We start from the raw sequence: 17,853 nt of genomic DNA on the forward strand, positions 1-17,853 counted from the left end.
TAAACCATGCTATGGGTTTTACATGGTAACTTGTGATGCGAATAATTTCATTCAATCAGATAAAATAGCCAACATAACTTTCTCTCTGATTTCAGTGGATCTGAGGAAAGGTCAGGCTCCCCCGTGTCCAGCTGTGTGTCCTTGAAGAGTGACCAGTCCATGATGGAACCTTACACCTTCAAAGGAGGATCAGGCCCTCAGGAAAGGTGCTCCTCTCTTTCACTTTTGCTCTTCATATTTCCATCTCTGATGAAACGGCACTCCACAGAATCGTTAGACACAGTGCAAGGCAGATGTCTGTAATATAAACAATGCAAGCATATTGAAGAGATTCTCTCTTATTCAGCCTTACTGGATCATTTTGTCAGACTAGATTTTGGAAGAGGGTGACCTGGATCAAATTTACAAAGGTGTGGAAAACTCTGCTTATGCTTTCTTTCTTGTGGATTTCTGACAAAGCACAAATAATAGACCATGAGAATGAAATCAAGTTGTTCAATTAATTGACCGTTCACTTTTCAGCATCACAACAACCCGAACCAGTAACATTAAGTGAAACCATAGATGAAGTTGGAGGAAATGAAAATAAAGACATCATATAAACACACAGGCAGACATGCCAACCTTTAAGCATTTTGCATAGCAGGTACGCATGTTGACATAAACGTACACTGATAAGATTTGTCACTTTACGTAAAAAGCTGGTGACACTTGTGAATTTAATTGTGAATGTGCAGTACTCAGACCTAACAGCAAGAGGCAGCAGCGTTTAGCATTCAGAAAGAAAAGAAGAAGAGTATCTAATGTCAATCATTCAAAAGACTGCAAATCGACAGCAACACGAAATGTTTTTTATCCCTCTCGTTCCCCTCCTCACTCCGTCTGGCTTGTTCCACAAGGGAGGATGGTGCTTTTAGCTCCTTAGCAGAGATAAATGGGCTTGAGTGGATGTGGAAAGTTGAAGCCGTGAATTGAGCTAATTTAATGCAGACCTGCCAAATTTGGGAAAATATAATAACTTTAAGTAATAAATGTGATGATATGGTGGTGCTTGGGGAAATGACCATGTGGTAAGTGAAGGCTTTTTTTTTTAAACTGTTACACCACTGTGCATGATATTTTCCCAAGTTCAGCAGGTCTGGAACAGACTCTCATTTCTGCATTTTTACACCAGCACATAGAGAAAAAACACACACTAAAAGGACCAAAAATAAACCATTAGTATAAAAGCTATTAAGCCACATACATATAAAGAGAATACAGTTGCCACACCAGAGCTTTTGGTACAAAACCCTGGATCTTTTTGAAAGCTGTCATGCTGTATAATGAAATCTCAAGCCAGTGGATGGTGCACTTCCCTACACACTCAGCTCAAAGCTGCAAGTGACTATTTTTGTTCTCTCTTTTTCTTTTTAGCTTTGGCGGCTCATCATATTCTTGGGAAGTTCTTCCTGTTGAGTCTAGCTTTCTCTCAGTTGTTCTTTGTCATGATCATAGGAAGTTCTTCCTTTTGTTACGACTTGTAACAGAAAATGAGAGTGGGCTAACCCCAAACCTCTATTAAAAAAAATAAATAAATACACAGACAAGTTCTCAAAAGCTGCCTGCGGGTGTTTAGATTAGCATTCACAAAAGGTGATTTTGTCCAGTAACAAATTTTTCTCTTAAACTACAACAGTTAACAGACCTGCTCAAAAGCAGGCACATAGCATAATGGCTATCAAAGTATAAAGAGCATGCGGGCAGTTTTCATAAAAGTTCAAATTTAACAATATCCTACAAATACAAGTTCATGATTTCTAAAACAGTAGCTTCAAAAATGTCACAGTCCACACTTAACGGTAAAATAAAGCCATTTGAGGAGGAACTAATATACATATACTCACAAGACTGAAAAAACACGACTGGCATGAGAACCAGCATCTTGCCGTTCAGATGGAGGAACAATTTGGCTGACAAGTGCACCACTAATGAAGCAGGCAAGGTAGTATGCATGATCAAAACTAGCAGCACCAGTGCCTCAGAACTCCAATCCCAGTGCACAATTGTGCAAACTGCATTGCATTCTCCAGTCACCGCACTGCATTCAACAGCCCCAATGGAGAAGGAGACAATGCTGAAACAACACTTCTAAATCACCAAACAGAAAGCAAAAAGGTTGTAGTTCATTAAACCACTAACAAGACTGTGACAATTAGATTTCTATCTCTCACAAAGGGACAGCAAAAAAAAACATTTGGCCAAATTTCACAATACACAGATCCAATTACTCACATACACACCTCCAACCACCAAAGGAAAACTGCCAGCAAGACTACCGAAACAAATACTTACCGGACAAAATCAAGAAATGGATGAGCCCCCAATTCTGTGACGACCCGGTCTAGGGTCAGGCCATAACAGAAAATGAGAGTGGACGCTCTCCCCAGACCTGCTGCCAGACCAGACACTGGACACCAATTAAACTGGCAAACTGCAGGTTTATTTAGACCTTGGTAAAAAGTATGCAAGTTTGCAAGTGGCTAAACTAAACGCAAGTGTTGGCTTCAGGGATGAGCATATGCCAAAATAACAAACAAAACTACTAATGATGACAAAAACACTAACAACACCCGAAAGCAAAACAGAACAAAACACAAAGGGCTGCTCTGTCTCCCTGCTTTAAAACCAGGGGAAATGGCAGCCAAAACAAAATGGCACTCGTCCCTACTTTCCAAGCGTTCACAAGAGTTTCTGAAAATCTAACAAAAACCTTCACAAACTTTACACACAAAGTGAAGTGAAGAGCCCCAGGCTGGTCTGGACAGGTGTTCTTCCAGGTCCGGTCAGAGGGGAGAAAGCCCTGAACGTCTCTTGAGCAGAGAACTTGTAGAGAGGAGAATTTCCACTCTGCAATGTCTTCCAGGTTTCTCAAACGCTAGAGGGCGCTCCCGAGTGAGTCCAAAATGAATGGGTTGATATGAAGCATTTGAGCAAAATCATAGTTTATAAATGCTGAAACATTTTTAATGTAAAATAATGAAATCATTTCCTGAACAGCATAAAACATTTTAACACTGCTGTTATATTTTAAGAGCTTTTAAACTCGAGTTATAGGAGTTTAAAATGGCGCCTCGTGTGCGTTCATGGCATCAGTGAGCAGGAACAGCCAATGAGCTGCTCCGCTCGCCAATCAATCATCACGCTCTGGCAGTAATGCCCGCCTTCTGCTGCCCAAAACCCGTTTGCTGTAGAAAAAGGAAACATACAGGTGAGATTTCTTTGCTTTTGTAGTGAAATACATTCTTCTACTCTCTAAAATTAAACAAACGTTCTGGGCGAGTGATTAGAAACTATTTTAAATTTTTAGCCGTTGAGCTCCATTCACACCCATTCATTGAGGACTCGCTCGCGGGCGCCCTCTGCTGTTCAGCAGTCCTGTTTTTGATATAACAGGGGGAATAGGAAGTGGCCAGGCTCCTCATAAACCAGCTCTGGTCTCTTGAGATGGAAGCTTTGTGACCTTTCATACAGCCAGGTGCCCCCCTATAGCCAATCATCTACCTGCACATAATATAACAATGGAAATAAAAGACACAAAATGGCTGCAAACAAACACAAAGAAAGGCTATTACGACCGGGGGTCGTAACACTTTTAAGTCTTGCTTACTGTCAGTGCTTTTTTCTCTGCTGTGAAACTCTGCTTGCTCAGTGAGCTTCTAAACTTGGATTGCTTTAAAGTTGCTTTGTGTCAAAATTGGTACTTTACAGGTGAAATTAAATTGAGTTGTTACCTTCGAAAGTAGTTCTTGGCTTGAGTCAGAAGTACAATGGACACTGGTTAATGTTACAGCGCGTCATGTTACAATATCAATATTTTGTTAATCTCGATTTCTTTATTTCTTCTATGTATACTTTTCATTTTAATGGTGAACTGGAGCTGTTACTTTGTGGTTAAGTTCTCAAATATCTCTATTAATATATCATTATTGCAGGCAGCAAGTATTAAACCATGCTATGGGTTTTACATGGTAACTTGTGATGCGAATAATTTCATTCAATCAGATAAAATAGCCAACATAACTTTCTCTCTGATTTCAGTGGATCTGAGGAAAGGTCAGGCTCCCCCGTGTCCAGCTGTGTGTCCTTGAAGAGTGACCAGTCCATGATGGAACCTTACACCTTCAAAGGAGGATCAGGCCCTCAGGAAAGGTGCTCCTCTCTTTCACTTTTGCTCTTCATAATTTCCATCTCTGATGAAACGGCACTCCACAGAATCGTTAGACACAGTGCAAGGCAGATGTCTGTAATATAAACAATGCAAGCATATTGAAGAGATTCTCTCTTATTCAGCCTTACTGGATCATTTTGTCAGACTAGATTTTGGAAGAGGGTGACCTGGATCAAATTTACAAAGGTGTGGAAAACTCTGCTTATGCTTTCTTTCTTGTGGATTTCTGACAAAGCACAAATAATAGACCATGAGAATGAAATCAACTTGTTCAATTAATTGACCGTTCACTTTTCAGCATCACAACAACCTGAACCAGTAACATTAAGTGAAACCATAGATGAAGTTGGAGGAAATGAAAATAAAGACATCATATAAACACACAGGCAGACATGCCAACCTTTAAGCATTTTGCATAGCAGGTACGCATGTTGACATAAACGTACACTGATAAGATTTGTCACTTTACGTAAAAAGCTGGTGACACTTGTGAATTTAATTGTGAATGTGCAGTACTCAGACCTAACAGCAAGAGGCAGCAGCGTCTAGCATTCAGAAAGAAAAGAAGAAGAGTATCTAATGTCAATCATTCAAAAGACTGCAAATCGATAGCAACACGAAATGTTTTTTATCCCTCTCGTTCCCCTCCTCACTCCGTCTGGCTTGTTCCACAAGGGAGGATGGTGCTTTTAGCTCCTTAGCAGAGATAAATGGGCTTGAGTGGATGTGGAAAGTTGAAGCCGTGAGTTCAGCTAATTTAATGCAGACCTGCCAAATTTGGGAAAATATAATAACCTTAAGTAATAAATGTGATGATATGGTGATGTGTGGGGAAATTACCATGTGGTAAGTGAAGGCTTTTTTTTTTTTTAATTGTTGCACCACTGTGCATTATATTTTTCCAAGTTCAGCAGGTCTGGAACAGACTCTCATTTCTCCATTTTTACACCAGCACATAGAGAAAAAACACATACTAAAAGGACCAGAAATAAGCCATTAGAATAAAAGCTATTAAGCCACATACATATAAGGAGGACAGAGTGGCCACAGCGGAGCTTTTGGTACAAAACCCTGGATCTTTTTGAAAGCTCTCACACTGTATAATGAAATCTCAAGCCAGTGGATGGTGCACTTCCCTACACACTCAGCTCAAAGCTGCAAGTGACTATTTTTGTTCTCTCTTTTTCTTTTTAGTTTTGGCTGCTCATCATATTCTTGGGAAGTTCTTCCTATTGAGTCTAGCTTTCTCTCAGTTGTTCTTTGTCATGATCATAGGACGTTCTTCCTTTTGTTATGACTCGTAACAGAAAATGAGAGTGGGCTAAACCCAAACCTCTATAAAAAAAAAAATAAATAAATGAATAAAAAAAAACACAGACAAGTTCTCAAAAGCTGCCTGCAGGTATTTAGATTAGCATTCACAAAAGGTGATTTTGTCCAGTAACAAATTTTCCACTTAAACTACAACAGTTAACAGACCTGCTCAAAAGCAGGCACATAGCATAATGGCTATCAAAGTATAAAGAGAATGCGGGCAGTTTTCATAAAAGTTCAAATTTAACAATATACTACAAATACAAGTTCATGATTTCTAAAACAGTAGCTTCAGTAATGTCACAGTCCACACTTAACGGTAAAGTAAAGCCATTTGAGGAGGAACTAATATACGTATACTCACAAGACTGAAAAAACACGACTGGCATGAGAACCAGACGGAGGAACAATTTGGCTGACAAGTGCACCACTAATGAAGCAGGCAAGGTAGGATGCATGCTCAAAACTAGCAACACCAGTGCCTCAGAACTCCAATCCCAGTGCACAATTGTACAAACTGCATTGCATTCTCCAGTCACCGCACTGCATTCAACAGCCCCAATGGAGAAGGAGACAATGCTGAAACAACACTTCTAAATCACCAAACAGAAAGCAAAAAGGTTGTAGTTCATTAAACCACTAACAAGACTGTGACAATTAGATTTCTATCTCTCACAAAGGGACAGCAATAAAAAACATTTGGCCAAATTTCATAATACACAGATCCAATTACTCACATACACACCTCCAACCACCAAAGGAAAACTGCCAGCAAGACTACTAAAACAAAGTCAAGAAATGGATGAGCCCCCAGTTCTGTTACGACCCGGTCTAGGGTCAGGCCGTAACAGAAAATGAGAGTGGACGCTCTCCCCAGACCTGCTGCCAGACCAGACACTGGACACCAATTAAACTGGCAAACTGCAGGTTTATTTAGACCTTGGTAAAAAGTATGCAAGTTTGCAAGTGGCTAAACTAAATGCAAGTGGTGGCTTCAGGGTTGATCATATCCCAAAATGACAAACAAAACTGCTGATGATGAAAAAAACTAACATCACCTGAAAGCAAAACAAAACAAAATGCAAAGGGCTGCTCTATCTCCCTGCTTTAAAACCAGGGGAAATGGCAGCCAAAACAAAATGGCACTCGTCCCTACTTTCCAAGTGTTCACAAGAGTTTCTGAAAATCTAACAAAAACCTTCACAAACTTTACACACAAAGTGAAGTGAAGAGCGCCGGGCTGGTCTGGACAGGTGTTCTTCCAGGTCCGGTCAGAGGGGAGAAAGCCCTGAACGTCTCTTGAGCAGAGAACTTGTAGAGAGGAGAATTTCCACTCTGCAATGTCTTCCAGGTTTCTCAAACACTTGAGGGCGCTCCTGAGTGAGTGCAAAACGAATGGGTTGATATGAAGCATTTGAGCAAAATCATAGTTTATAAATGCTTAAACAGTTTAAATGTAAAATAATGAAATCATTTCCTGAACACAGCACAGCACAAAACATTTAACACTGCTGTTATATTTTTAAGAGCTTTAAAACTCGAGTTATAGGAGTTTAAAACGGTGCCTCATGTAGGTTCATGACATCTGTGAGCACGAACAGCCAATGAGCTGCTCCACTCGCCAACCAATCATCACTCACTAGCACTAATGCCCGCCTTCTGCTGCCCAAAACCTGTTTGCTGTAGAAAAACGGAAACATACAGGTGAGTTTTCTTAGCTTATTTAGTGAAATACATCCTTCTACTGTCTAAAATTCAAGGAAAGTTCTGGCCGAGTGATTAGAAACTATTTTAACTTTTCGTTTTTAGCTGTTTAGCTCCATTCACTCCCATTCATTGAGGACTCGCTCGTGGGCGCCCCCTCTGCTGATTAGCAGTTCTGTTTTTGATATAACAGGGGGAATAGGAAGTGTCCAGGCTCCTCATAAACCTGCTCTGGTCTCTTGAGATGGAAGCTTTGTGACCTTTCATACAGCCAGGTGCCCCCCTATAGCCAATCATCTACCTGCACATAATATAACAATGGAAATAAAAGACACAAAATGGCTGCAAACAAACACAAAGAAAGGCTATTACGACCGGGGGTCGTAACACTTTTAAGTCTTGCTTACTGTCAGTGCTTTTTTCTCTGCTGTGAAACTCTGCTTGCTCAGTGAGCTTCTAAACTTGGATTGCTTTAAAGTTGCTTTGTGTCAAAATTGGTACTTTACAGGTGAAATTAAATTGAATTGTTACCTTCGAAAGTAGTTCTTGGCTTTATTTCTTCTATGTATACTTTTCATTTTGATGGTGAACTGGAGCTGTTACTTTGTGGTTAAGTTCTCAAATATCTCTATTAATATATAAATACTGCAGGCAGCAAGTATTAAACCATGCTATGGGTTTTACATGGCAACTTGTGATGCGAATAATTTCATTTAATTAGATAAAATAGCCAACATAACTTTCTCTCTGATTTCAGTGGATCTGAGGAAAGGTCAGGCTCCCCCGTGTCCAGCTGTGTGTCCTTGAAGAGTGACCAGTCCATGATGGAACCTTACACCTTCAAAGGAGGATCAGGCCCTCAGGAAAGGTGCTCCTCTCTTTCACCATCTCTGATGAAACGGCACTCCACAGAATCGTTAGACACAGTGCAAGGCAGATGTCTGTAATATAAACAATGCAAGCATATTGAAGAGATTCTTTCTTATTCAGCCTTACTGGATCATTTTGTCGGACTAGATTTTGGAAGAGGATGACTTGGATCAAATTTACAAATGTGTGGAAAACTCTCCTTATGCTTTCTTTCTTGTGGATTTCTGACAAAGCACAAATAATAGACCATGAGAATGAAATCAACTTGTTCAATTAATTGACCGTTCACTTTTCAGCATCACAACAACCCGAACCAGTAACATTAAGTAAAACCATAGATGAAGCTGGAGGAAATGAAAATAAACACATCGTATAAACACACAGGCACACATGCCAACCTTTAAGCATTTTGCATAGCAGGTACCCATGTTAACATAAACGTACACTGATCAGATTTGTCACTTTACATAAAAAGCTGGTGACACTTGTGAATTTAATTGTGAATGTGCAGTACTCAGACCTAACAGCAAGAGGCAGCAGCGTCTAGCATTCAGAAAGAAAAGAAGAAGAGTATCTAATGTCAATCATTCAAAAGACTGCAAATCGATAGCAACACGAAATGTTTTTTATCCCTCTCGTTCCCCTCCTCACTCCGTCTGGCTTGTTCCACAAGGGAGGATGGTGCTTTTAGCTCCTTAGCAGAGATAAATAGGCTTGAGTGGATGTGGAAAGTTGAAGCCATGAGTTCAGCTAATTTAATGCAGACCTGCCAAATTTGGGAAAATATAATAACCTTAAGTAATAAATGTGATGATATGGTGATGTGTGGGGAAATTACCATGTGGTAAGTGAAGGCTTTTTTTTTTAATTGTTACACCACTGTGCATGATATTTTCCCAAGTTCAGCAGGTCTGGAACAGACTCTCATTTCTGCATTTTTACACCAGCACATAGAGAAAAAACACACACTAAAAGGACCAAAAATAAACCATTAGTATAAAAGCTATAAAGCCACATACATATAAGGAGGACAGAGTTGCTACACCGGAGCTTTTGGTACAAAACCCTGCATCTTTTTGAAAGCTCTCACACTGTATAATGTGTGATATAAGGCTTGAATGCAGCTGCTTAGCCAGGGAAACCCATTCCATGAAGCTCTCTACGCTGTTCTTGAGCTAATCTATAGGCCACATGAAGTTTGGAGGTCTGTAGCGATTGACTCTGCAGAAAGTTGGTGACCTCTGCGCACTATGTGCCTCAGTATCCGCTGACCCCGCTCTGTCATTTTATGTAGCCGACCACTTCGTGGCTGAGTTGCTGTTGTTCCTAATCACTTCCACTTTGTTATAATACCACTGACAGTTGACTGGGGAATATTTAGTAGTGAGTAAGTTTCACGACTGGGAGCGACCCACTCTTTTACTAATGTTTGTAGAAGCAGTCTGCATGCCTAGGTGCTTGGTTTTATACACCTGTGGCCATGGAAGTGATTGGAATACCTGAATTCCATGATTTGGATGGGTGACTGAATACTTTTGGCAGTATAGTGTATATGTTTAAATCACATTTTCTGTAAAGCTGCTTTGCAACACCGTCTATTAGTGTAAAAATCAAAGCCTTGTTTTACATTCATGCTTCTTAACTGTTTTTATAAGCAGGTTGAGAATAATTAAGTCATTTTGCAATTAACTGCATTTTATCAGTAAAATTGTGAACTTACCGTTGTCTTTTTTTAGTGAAATCAATGGAAGGTCAAACCCCCGTACACCCAGCTTTGTGTTCGTGAAGAGTGAACAGTCAACACCAAAACCTCCAAACTTACAAGAGGGATCATCCCTTCAGAAAAGGTATTTCTTTCACTTCCTCTTGCTCTTCATGCTTAGAAACGTCTTCACGATGGAGAATTGTTGGGCTCGTTTCATAGTACAATTTTATTTTAGTACGATTTTTTTTTACCATTCAGGGATATTTTATAAGCGCATGCAGGGGTAACGCTTTATAATTATGATATTTTATGAGACGTTTATCAACTATTACTTCATAATTAATAAATCATGACCCATTTAAGTATTTACAGTTTTTATGTAAGACACACATAAACCATTGCTTAATCATGTTTTCCAAATGACTTAGGTATATGTAAATTATCTGTAATATTTCTGCAGCCCCTAATCTAAAGTGATGTCCTGTTCTTTGTTCCACCCTCTCCTGTCTCATACCATGTACCCCCGCTTTATCATTGGTGCACCCACCTGTGTGTTACCTCTCCTTTCCCGGGTTTACAGAAATATTGTTTTCGTGTCATTTATGTACAACTCCAAATCCAAAATCCATTTAAATAAATGTAAACAAAATGTAAACAACAGAATGCAATTTCACAATAGAACATAGAACACATATCAGATGTTGAAAGTGAGACATTTTACCATTTCAAGAAAAACATTAACTCATTTAGAACTTGATGGCAGCAATGCACCTCAAAAAAGTTGGGACAGCGGCAACAGTGGCTGGTAAAGTTGTGTTATGCTAAAAACACACCTGGTGGTTAATTGGCAACAGGTCAATAACATGATGGGAATAAAAAGAGCATAAAAATAAAAAGGCGGAGTCTTTCAGAAGTAAAGATGAGGAGGGGTTCACCACTCTGTGAAAGACAAGCCAGCAAATATGCAACAATTCAAGAATAACGTTTCTCAATGTAAAATAGCAAAGAACTTTTGCTTTTCATCATCTACGGTACATAATATCATTAAAAGACGTAGAGAATCTGGAGAAAACTCTATGTGAGGGACAAGGCCAAAAACCAATACTGGCTGGCCGTGATCGTCAGGCCCTCAGGCAGCACTGCATTAAAAAGAGACATCGATTCTATACTGGAAATCACTGCATGGGCTCAGAAACACTTCCAGAAATCACTGTCTGTGAACACAGTTCCCTGTGCAATCCACAAATGCAAGTTAAAGCTGTATCATGCAAAGAAGAAGCCATATATAAACAGGACCCTGAAATCCTGGCAACTTCTCTGGGCCCAAGCTCATTTAAGATGGACTGAGGCAAAGTGACAAAATGTCCTGTGGTACAAATAAATTTAAAATTTGAAATTCTTTTTTGGAAATAATGGACGCTGCATTCTCTGGGCTAAAGACCTCCCGGCTTGTTATTAGCACACAGTTCAAAATCCAGCATCCATGATGGTTTAGGGGAGCATTAGTGCACATGGCATGGGTGTCTTGCACATCTGTGAAAGCACCATTAATGCTAAACAAAATATACAGTTTTGGCAACATATGCTCACATCCAGACAATGTCTTTTTCAGGGAAGGACTTGATTATTTCAGCAAGACAATAAACCACATACTGCCTCCATCACAACAGCATGGTTTCGCAGAAGAAGAGTCCAGGTGCTGAACTGACCTGCCTGCAACCCAGTCCTTTCACCAATAGGAAATATTTGGCTCATCATGAAACAAAAATCAAGCAAAGAAGGCCCAGGACTGTCGAGCAGCTAGAATCCTACATCAGACAAGAATTGTTTATAAAATAGCGGCCAAAATGAAATATGATAAAATACATAAGTTTTAAGTAAATAATAATAATTATTATTATTATTATTATTAATAATAATCAATGTAAACAAGTATTCTGCTAAGAAATGTAGTTCCTTCATACTATAGTATCATTGCCAAGCAACCATGTACCACTGAATGAGGAGTATGTTCAGTCGCCCATCGCTGTGTATCGAACCAGTTCATTAACTCTTTAACTTTTTGTTGTATAACAATGAACATATCATAACTCATCATTGTTTAATGCAAAATCCCTGGCTCCTGCACCTCAACCGTGCACAATATAGTTAATTAATAGTTATTTGCAATTCAGCCACATCCATACTCGAAATATGTTGCACTGGAAGGCTGAAAAAGCTATAATTTAAAAACTTACTTAGCTATAATTTAAAAACTAAAAACTTAGCACAGTTTTTAAGGAGTACTAGCCATTTGCGTCACAGCCTAGGTTTGACGCTACTTCTGACTGAAACACAGATATTTGAAGCGTGTAAGACCTTCAGATTTTATATTTTAGTTTTCAGTGAATCATAAGTTCCTTGTTTAAGGTCTGTGATATTAATAATGGTGTGAGCATGTCTGCATTAAAACCCCATTCCCCATGAAATTGCTGTAATCGCACAACCTCAAGTGATTTATTGCTTGTATAAAATGGCAACAAAATGTTCAATTAATAAATGTATTTATTTAAAAAATAACCATTCTTCTGCCACACAGTGTAGCCTGTTAACAGTAAGCATTGTTGCTAGGAAACATGAAGGCAAAGATTAAGCTACTGTTTGTTTAGCTGGCTATAGAACGGCAACAACAATGTGACGGAAACTCCAGAATTCTACCAATGTAAACTTTGCTCGCTAAGCAGCGTAACAGCTACAGCTGATACTATTTTTAGACAGAACACCTGCTTAATGATTAGGATTACTGTTTATATTAATCTGGACGTTTCCATTGATATTGCATGACTTGAAATAGTGTTCAGCCACGTTTGCACTTTTCTTTGCTGGTGGGCTGGAATGGTTTGGCTCTCAGCATGGGCATTTTGGTAATTCGGTGTGAGCAGATGTTACTCCAGTATCTCCACTCACTCAAGTTACGGTGCCAGTAAGACTGCAGCAATGACTCACTTGGGTGGACAGTTACAGCCATAATAATAGGCCAGCATCAGAAGGTTTCTGCACAGTTGTACTTCGCAGACATTTATTGGTGTATACAGTTTTAATGCCAGCTGCCTTGCAAATTCTGGGCAGCATGGAGCCAAGGAAGTTTACCCCCATGGGCTCTCTGCTGTACCTAAGGAGAAAATAAATTTTACATAACATCACAAATGCTAGCCTACATACTGACTACCAAGTTTTGCCACTGCAAACACCCCTTGGAAAGAAAAAATGGAGTTATAACGTGAGCAAATAGATCTGTCTAAAAGTGTTAAGGAACTAGCCTACTATAAATACCATATCATTGGTCACAACGGTCTTCTTTGGATGGAGATAGAAGGCCAGTGGATTCAGAAGAAGAAGGGAGAGATATTTTTCCAAAGAGCAAACATAGCATGAATCCCTGACAGAATAAATCCCTGCCAGCTCTCTCGCTCTTTTGTTCGAGCCTTTGTGGTTTTTTGGTGATCTCATTAAAAGTCAAGCTGGCATACTTTAAATCATCTTCGTCCTTACAAATGATTCAGGTTTCAGTTGCCAGTTTCCTTTGTTGGCTGTCCGTCCAAAATGCAGTTCCACATCAAACCAGACCTTGTTAACAAGCCCCACTGGTGTGTTTGGGTTGAGTACTTCTGAGTTTTTGATTTTGATGAAATCTCTATCCGTTACAGCCAGGCAGTGTGCTGACTTGTCTTGACTCTCTCCACAAAGTTTTTTTTTTTTTGTTAACTAGTCCCATGAACACGTTGTTACTAGTGGTAAAGACGGGATCTTTCAGAATACACCAAGACAGATTAAGTGGTGGGTCACTGATATACCTGTTCGGTCCTGCACATAAGTGAACAAAACTGCTGAAACCATATGATTCACCTTTCCCATTCTTAACTGTAGCATAAAATTGACGAAGAATCTGGTTCAGCTCTGTTTTAGTGACTTTTTCAAAATCAACAATCACGTTTTTCTCAGCACACCAGGTCAAAAAACAGCAAATGGCCCACATCGTCTGCTTCACCGTGCATTCTTCATTTCGTATTTTTTTTTACATTTCTATTTTTCCTGCTGTTAATTTCAGCATGTCTTTTTTTCAGTCTCCTCAGTTCTGGCCATCTCTTTACACCACTTGTTCACTGTCAACACACCCAATAAAACAAAATCGACCTCAAAAGTTTCCCTTTCTAAGTGTGCTGCAAATTACAGCCTAACTGACAGGATTTCAAAACCTGGCACATTAATACAGAATTCAGTTGTGAAGTGGTCGTAGGTATGGGTATATTGTAGATTTTACAATGGCTCTGAACACAGTTTAGCCATTTAGATTTTAGGACCGCAACTACCCATTTTATAATACTTCCTAAGCACTTTGTCTAATAAGTGTTTAATACACTTTAAGCAATAATCTTTAACATGAATCCATGTTCATATGACACGGCGGCACGGTGGCGCAGTGGGTAGCGCTGTCGCCTCACAGCAAGAAGGGCCTGGGTTCGATTCCCGGCCGGGTGACCAGGGTCGTTTCTGTGTGGAGTTTGCATGTTCTCCCCGTGTCTGCGTGGGTTTCCTCCCACAGTCCAAAAACATGCAGTCAGGCCAACTGGACATGCTAAATTGCCCCTAGGCGTGAGTGAGTGTGTGGATGTATGTGTCTGTTTGTCTGCCCTGCGATGGACTGGCGACCTGTCCAGGGTGTATCCTGCCTTCCGCCCGATGACAGCTGGGATAGGCTCCAGCACCCCACCGCGACCCAGAAGGATAAGCGGTTTAGATGATGGATGGATGGATGGATGTTCATATGACCTGATCTAGAAGTATCAGTATCATTGCTACTTCAATGCCCCTCCTGCGCAAAGACAAACGTTCTTTTTGCTGTAGTTTTGATATTTGTACCAAGACTGGGTTGTGTTCATAACTACACTGGTAACACTTTACAATAATTTCATAGTTAACAAGTAACTAATCAGCAACTAAACAGGAATTAATGAAAAGTGCTGCATTAACACTTAAGTAACTACTCTTAACTACCAAGGACTACTAGTTAACTACTCAGTAGGTAATAGTGAACTAACGATTAGGGTAGGTTACTATTAACTAAACAATAACTATTGGGGCCCATAGAAAATTAGTTAGTAACTATGGTTTCTTAGAATAACTACTCATAAATTACAGATCAGTTCAACAGTCTGACAAGGTTCCTGCTGAACTAACTAATTAACTGATGTAGTGTATTCAGTCACTTCTAAAACTAGTGAAATATGCTACACAGTGTGCAGTCTCTACAATATAATGGGTTATATCCTGCATTTCTATTCACAGAAACAGGTATCCTCAGAGAAACCTGGGGCATCACACCACACTGTGACTGGTGTTCCTCATGTGTTTGTTTTGATCAGAAACTTTAAAAGGCTAAGGCATTTCTTCACATTTGGGAGTGTGAACCAATTTGCACATCAGCATACAAATGGGACAACTGCTAAAATACTACAGTATTCAGTAGACCAGTCTGCTTACCTCTCATCTTTAGAAAAGAAAACACCATTCTTTTCTGCAGGAAAAAATAGTGTCTGAGTTTCTTCTGAACAGTAGTTCTCCTTTAATGTCCTCTTGAAGGCAGGGTCAGTTGAAGACAGGGCTCCTGGAAATATCTGAATGTGTATGTGTCCTGCCTTCTAATTCACTTGGTTCTAAGTATTACTATCTTTTAAATACTGAATGTTGCTAATGTTTTTATTAGAAGTTAATGATGATCAGGAACAACGTAAAATGAAACAGTGGTAACTCATTAACTCATTACATTAATGAACTAGGAGTTAATGATGATCTGGAACAGTATTATAAAGTGAAGCAATGGTAACTCATCATTAATGAACTAGGAGTTAATGATGATCTGGAATGGTAGCATTAATTAAACTACATTGGAAATAAAAACCCCTAAATAAATTATGTGGAACAAAAAATATTAACAAAGAAATTATGAAAAAAGTAAGAGTAAATAAGTTATTGAGTCCTTTTTATTTGTCCAACTGTGAAAACATCCAAGAGTTAGCTGGCTATATCATTAAAAACACTACATCCAAATAAAATGAAATCATAATCTGTCATTGCTACTGAAGGAGAAAGTCTGAGAGCTGAGACTGATCACTTCATCACTTCACATCATTAACTCCTAGTTTATTAGTAGTAAGGATACCTGTTTCTGTGAATAGAAATGGAGAATATAATCCATTATACTGTAGAGACTGTACACTGTGTAGTGTATTTCACTACTGTTGGAAGAATACATTACATCAGTTAATAGTCCAGCAGGAACCTTGTCAGACTCAGCTATTGAGCAATTAATGTTGAATTGATCAGTAATTTATGAGTAGTTATTCTAAGAAACCATAGTTACTAAATAATTCTCTATGAGACTCAGCAGTTATTGTTTAGTTAATAGTGAACTACCATAATCATTAGTTCACTATTATCTACTGAGTAGTTAACTAGTAGTCCTTGGTAGTTAATAGTAGTTACTCAATTGTTAATGCAGCACTTCTCATTTGTTCCTGTTGTAACTATGAAACAGTATTGTAAAGTGTTACCACTAAACTTTCTAGTGCTGTCCAGAGGAGGATGGGCTCCCTTTCTGAGTATCATCCTAAACCCCAATTCCAAAAAGTTGGGACGCTGTGTAAAATGTAAGTGTAAATAAAAACAGAATGCAATCACTTGCAAATCTCATAGACCCATATTTTATTCCCAATATAACTTAAAACACGTCAGTCGTTGAAGGTGAGACATTTTACCATTTCATGAAAAACATTAAGCACCTCTAAAAAGTTGGGACAGGGCCAGGTCCACCACTGTGTAGCATCCCCTCTTCTTTAAGAACAGTCTGTAAATGTCTGGGAAGTGAGGAGACCAATTGCTGGAGTTTTGAGAGAGGAATCTTGTCTACTTTGCTGGATTTTTGTTTCATGATGAGCCAAATGTTTTCTATTGGTGAAAGATCTGGACTGCAGGTCAGTTCAGCACCTGGACTCTTCTTCTGTGAAGCCATGCTGTTGTGATGGATGCAGTATGTGGTTTATCGTCTTGCTGAAATATTCAAAGCCTTCCCTGAAAGAGACGCTGTCTGGATGGGAGCATTTGTTGTTGTAAAACCTCTATATACTGTTCAGCATTGATAGAGCCTTTCCAGATGTGTAAGCTGCCCACATCATAGGCACTAATGCAGCCCCAGACCATCAGAGATGAAGGCTTTCAAACTGTGCACTGATAACAAGCTGGACAGTCCCTCTCCTCTTGAGTCCACAGGACACAGTGTCTGTGGGTTCCAAAAAAGAATAAAAAACTTTGACTCATCTGACCACAGAACAGTTTTCCATTTTGCCTCAGTCCCTTTTAAATGAGCTTTGGCCCAGAAAAGACGGCGGTGTTTCTGGATCACATTGACATATGACTTCCTTGAATGATACAGCTTTAGCTTGCATTTGTGGATTGTATGGTGAGCTGTGTTCACAGACAGTGATTTCTGGAAGTAATCCTGAGCCCATGCACTGATTTCCAGTACAGAAACATGTCTGTTTTTAATGCAGTGCCACCTGAGGGCCCAAAGATCACGAGCATCCAACATCCAACAGGGATTTCTCCAGATTCTCTGAATCTTTTCATGATATTATGTACTGTAGATGGTGGAATTTCCAAAGTTTTTGCAATTTTACATTGAGGAACATTTTTCTGAAATTGTTCCACAGTTTTCCTCAGATTGGTGAATCTCTGCTCATCTTTGTTTCTGAGAGACTCTGCCTCTCTAAAATGTTCTTTATATACCCAGTCATGTGAGTTAGTTGGAAATTGCTCCTCCAGCTGTTTTTTTATTTATACCACTTACTTTTCCAGCCTTTTGTCCCAACGTTTTTGACAGGGGGGAAGATAGGGTCTTGGTGGGGAATGCGAAAACTTGATCACGCTAAATGGAAGGTAGAGATAGGAATTTATAGGGCCTTAGGCTGGAAGGAGAGGCTTCAGGCATACCTCCTAAAGTTATATTAGGACTCCA

General features: G+C 39.4%; 1 protein-coding gene across 1 annotated transcript in view; it reads left to right on the forward strand.

Annotated features, from left to right (window-relative positions):
* The first annotated feature begins 4,084 nt into the window (after window positions 1–4,084).
* Window positions 4,085–17,853, forward strand: part of LOC118804664 — a 96,973-nt gene continuing 83,204 nt past the window's right edge. Inside the window, exons 1-3 of the mRNA XM_036565236.1 lie at window positions 4,085–4,191; window positions 7,986–8,096; window positions 9,835–9,945. Of these exons, the coding sequence (XP_036421129.1) occupies window positions 4,145–4,191; window positions 7,986–8,096; window positions 9,835–9,945 (269 nt within the window). The 5' untranslated portion in view covers window positions 4,085–4,144. The remainder of the gene's footprint in view (window positions 4,192–7,985; window positions 8,097–9,834; window positions 9,946–17,853) is intronic.

This window comes from Colossoma macropomum, unplaced genomic scaffold (genome assembly GCF_904425465.1).
Source record: "Colossoma macropomum unplaced genomic scaffold, Colossoma_macropomum, whole genome shotgun sequence".
NCBI lineage: Eukaryota > Metazoa > Chordata > Actinopteri > Characiformes > Serrasalmidae > Colossoma > Colossoma macropomum.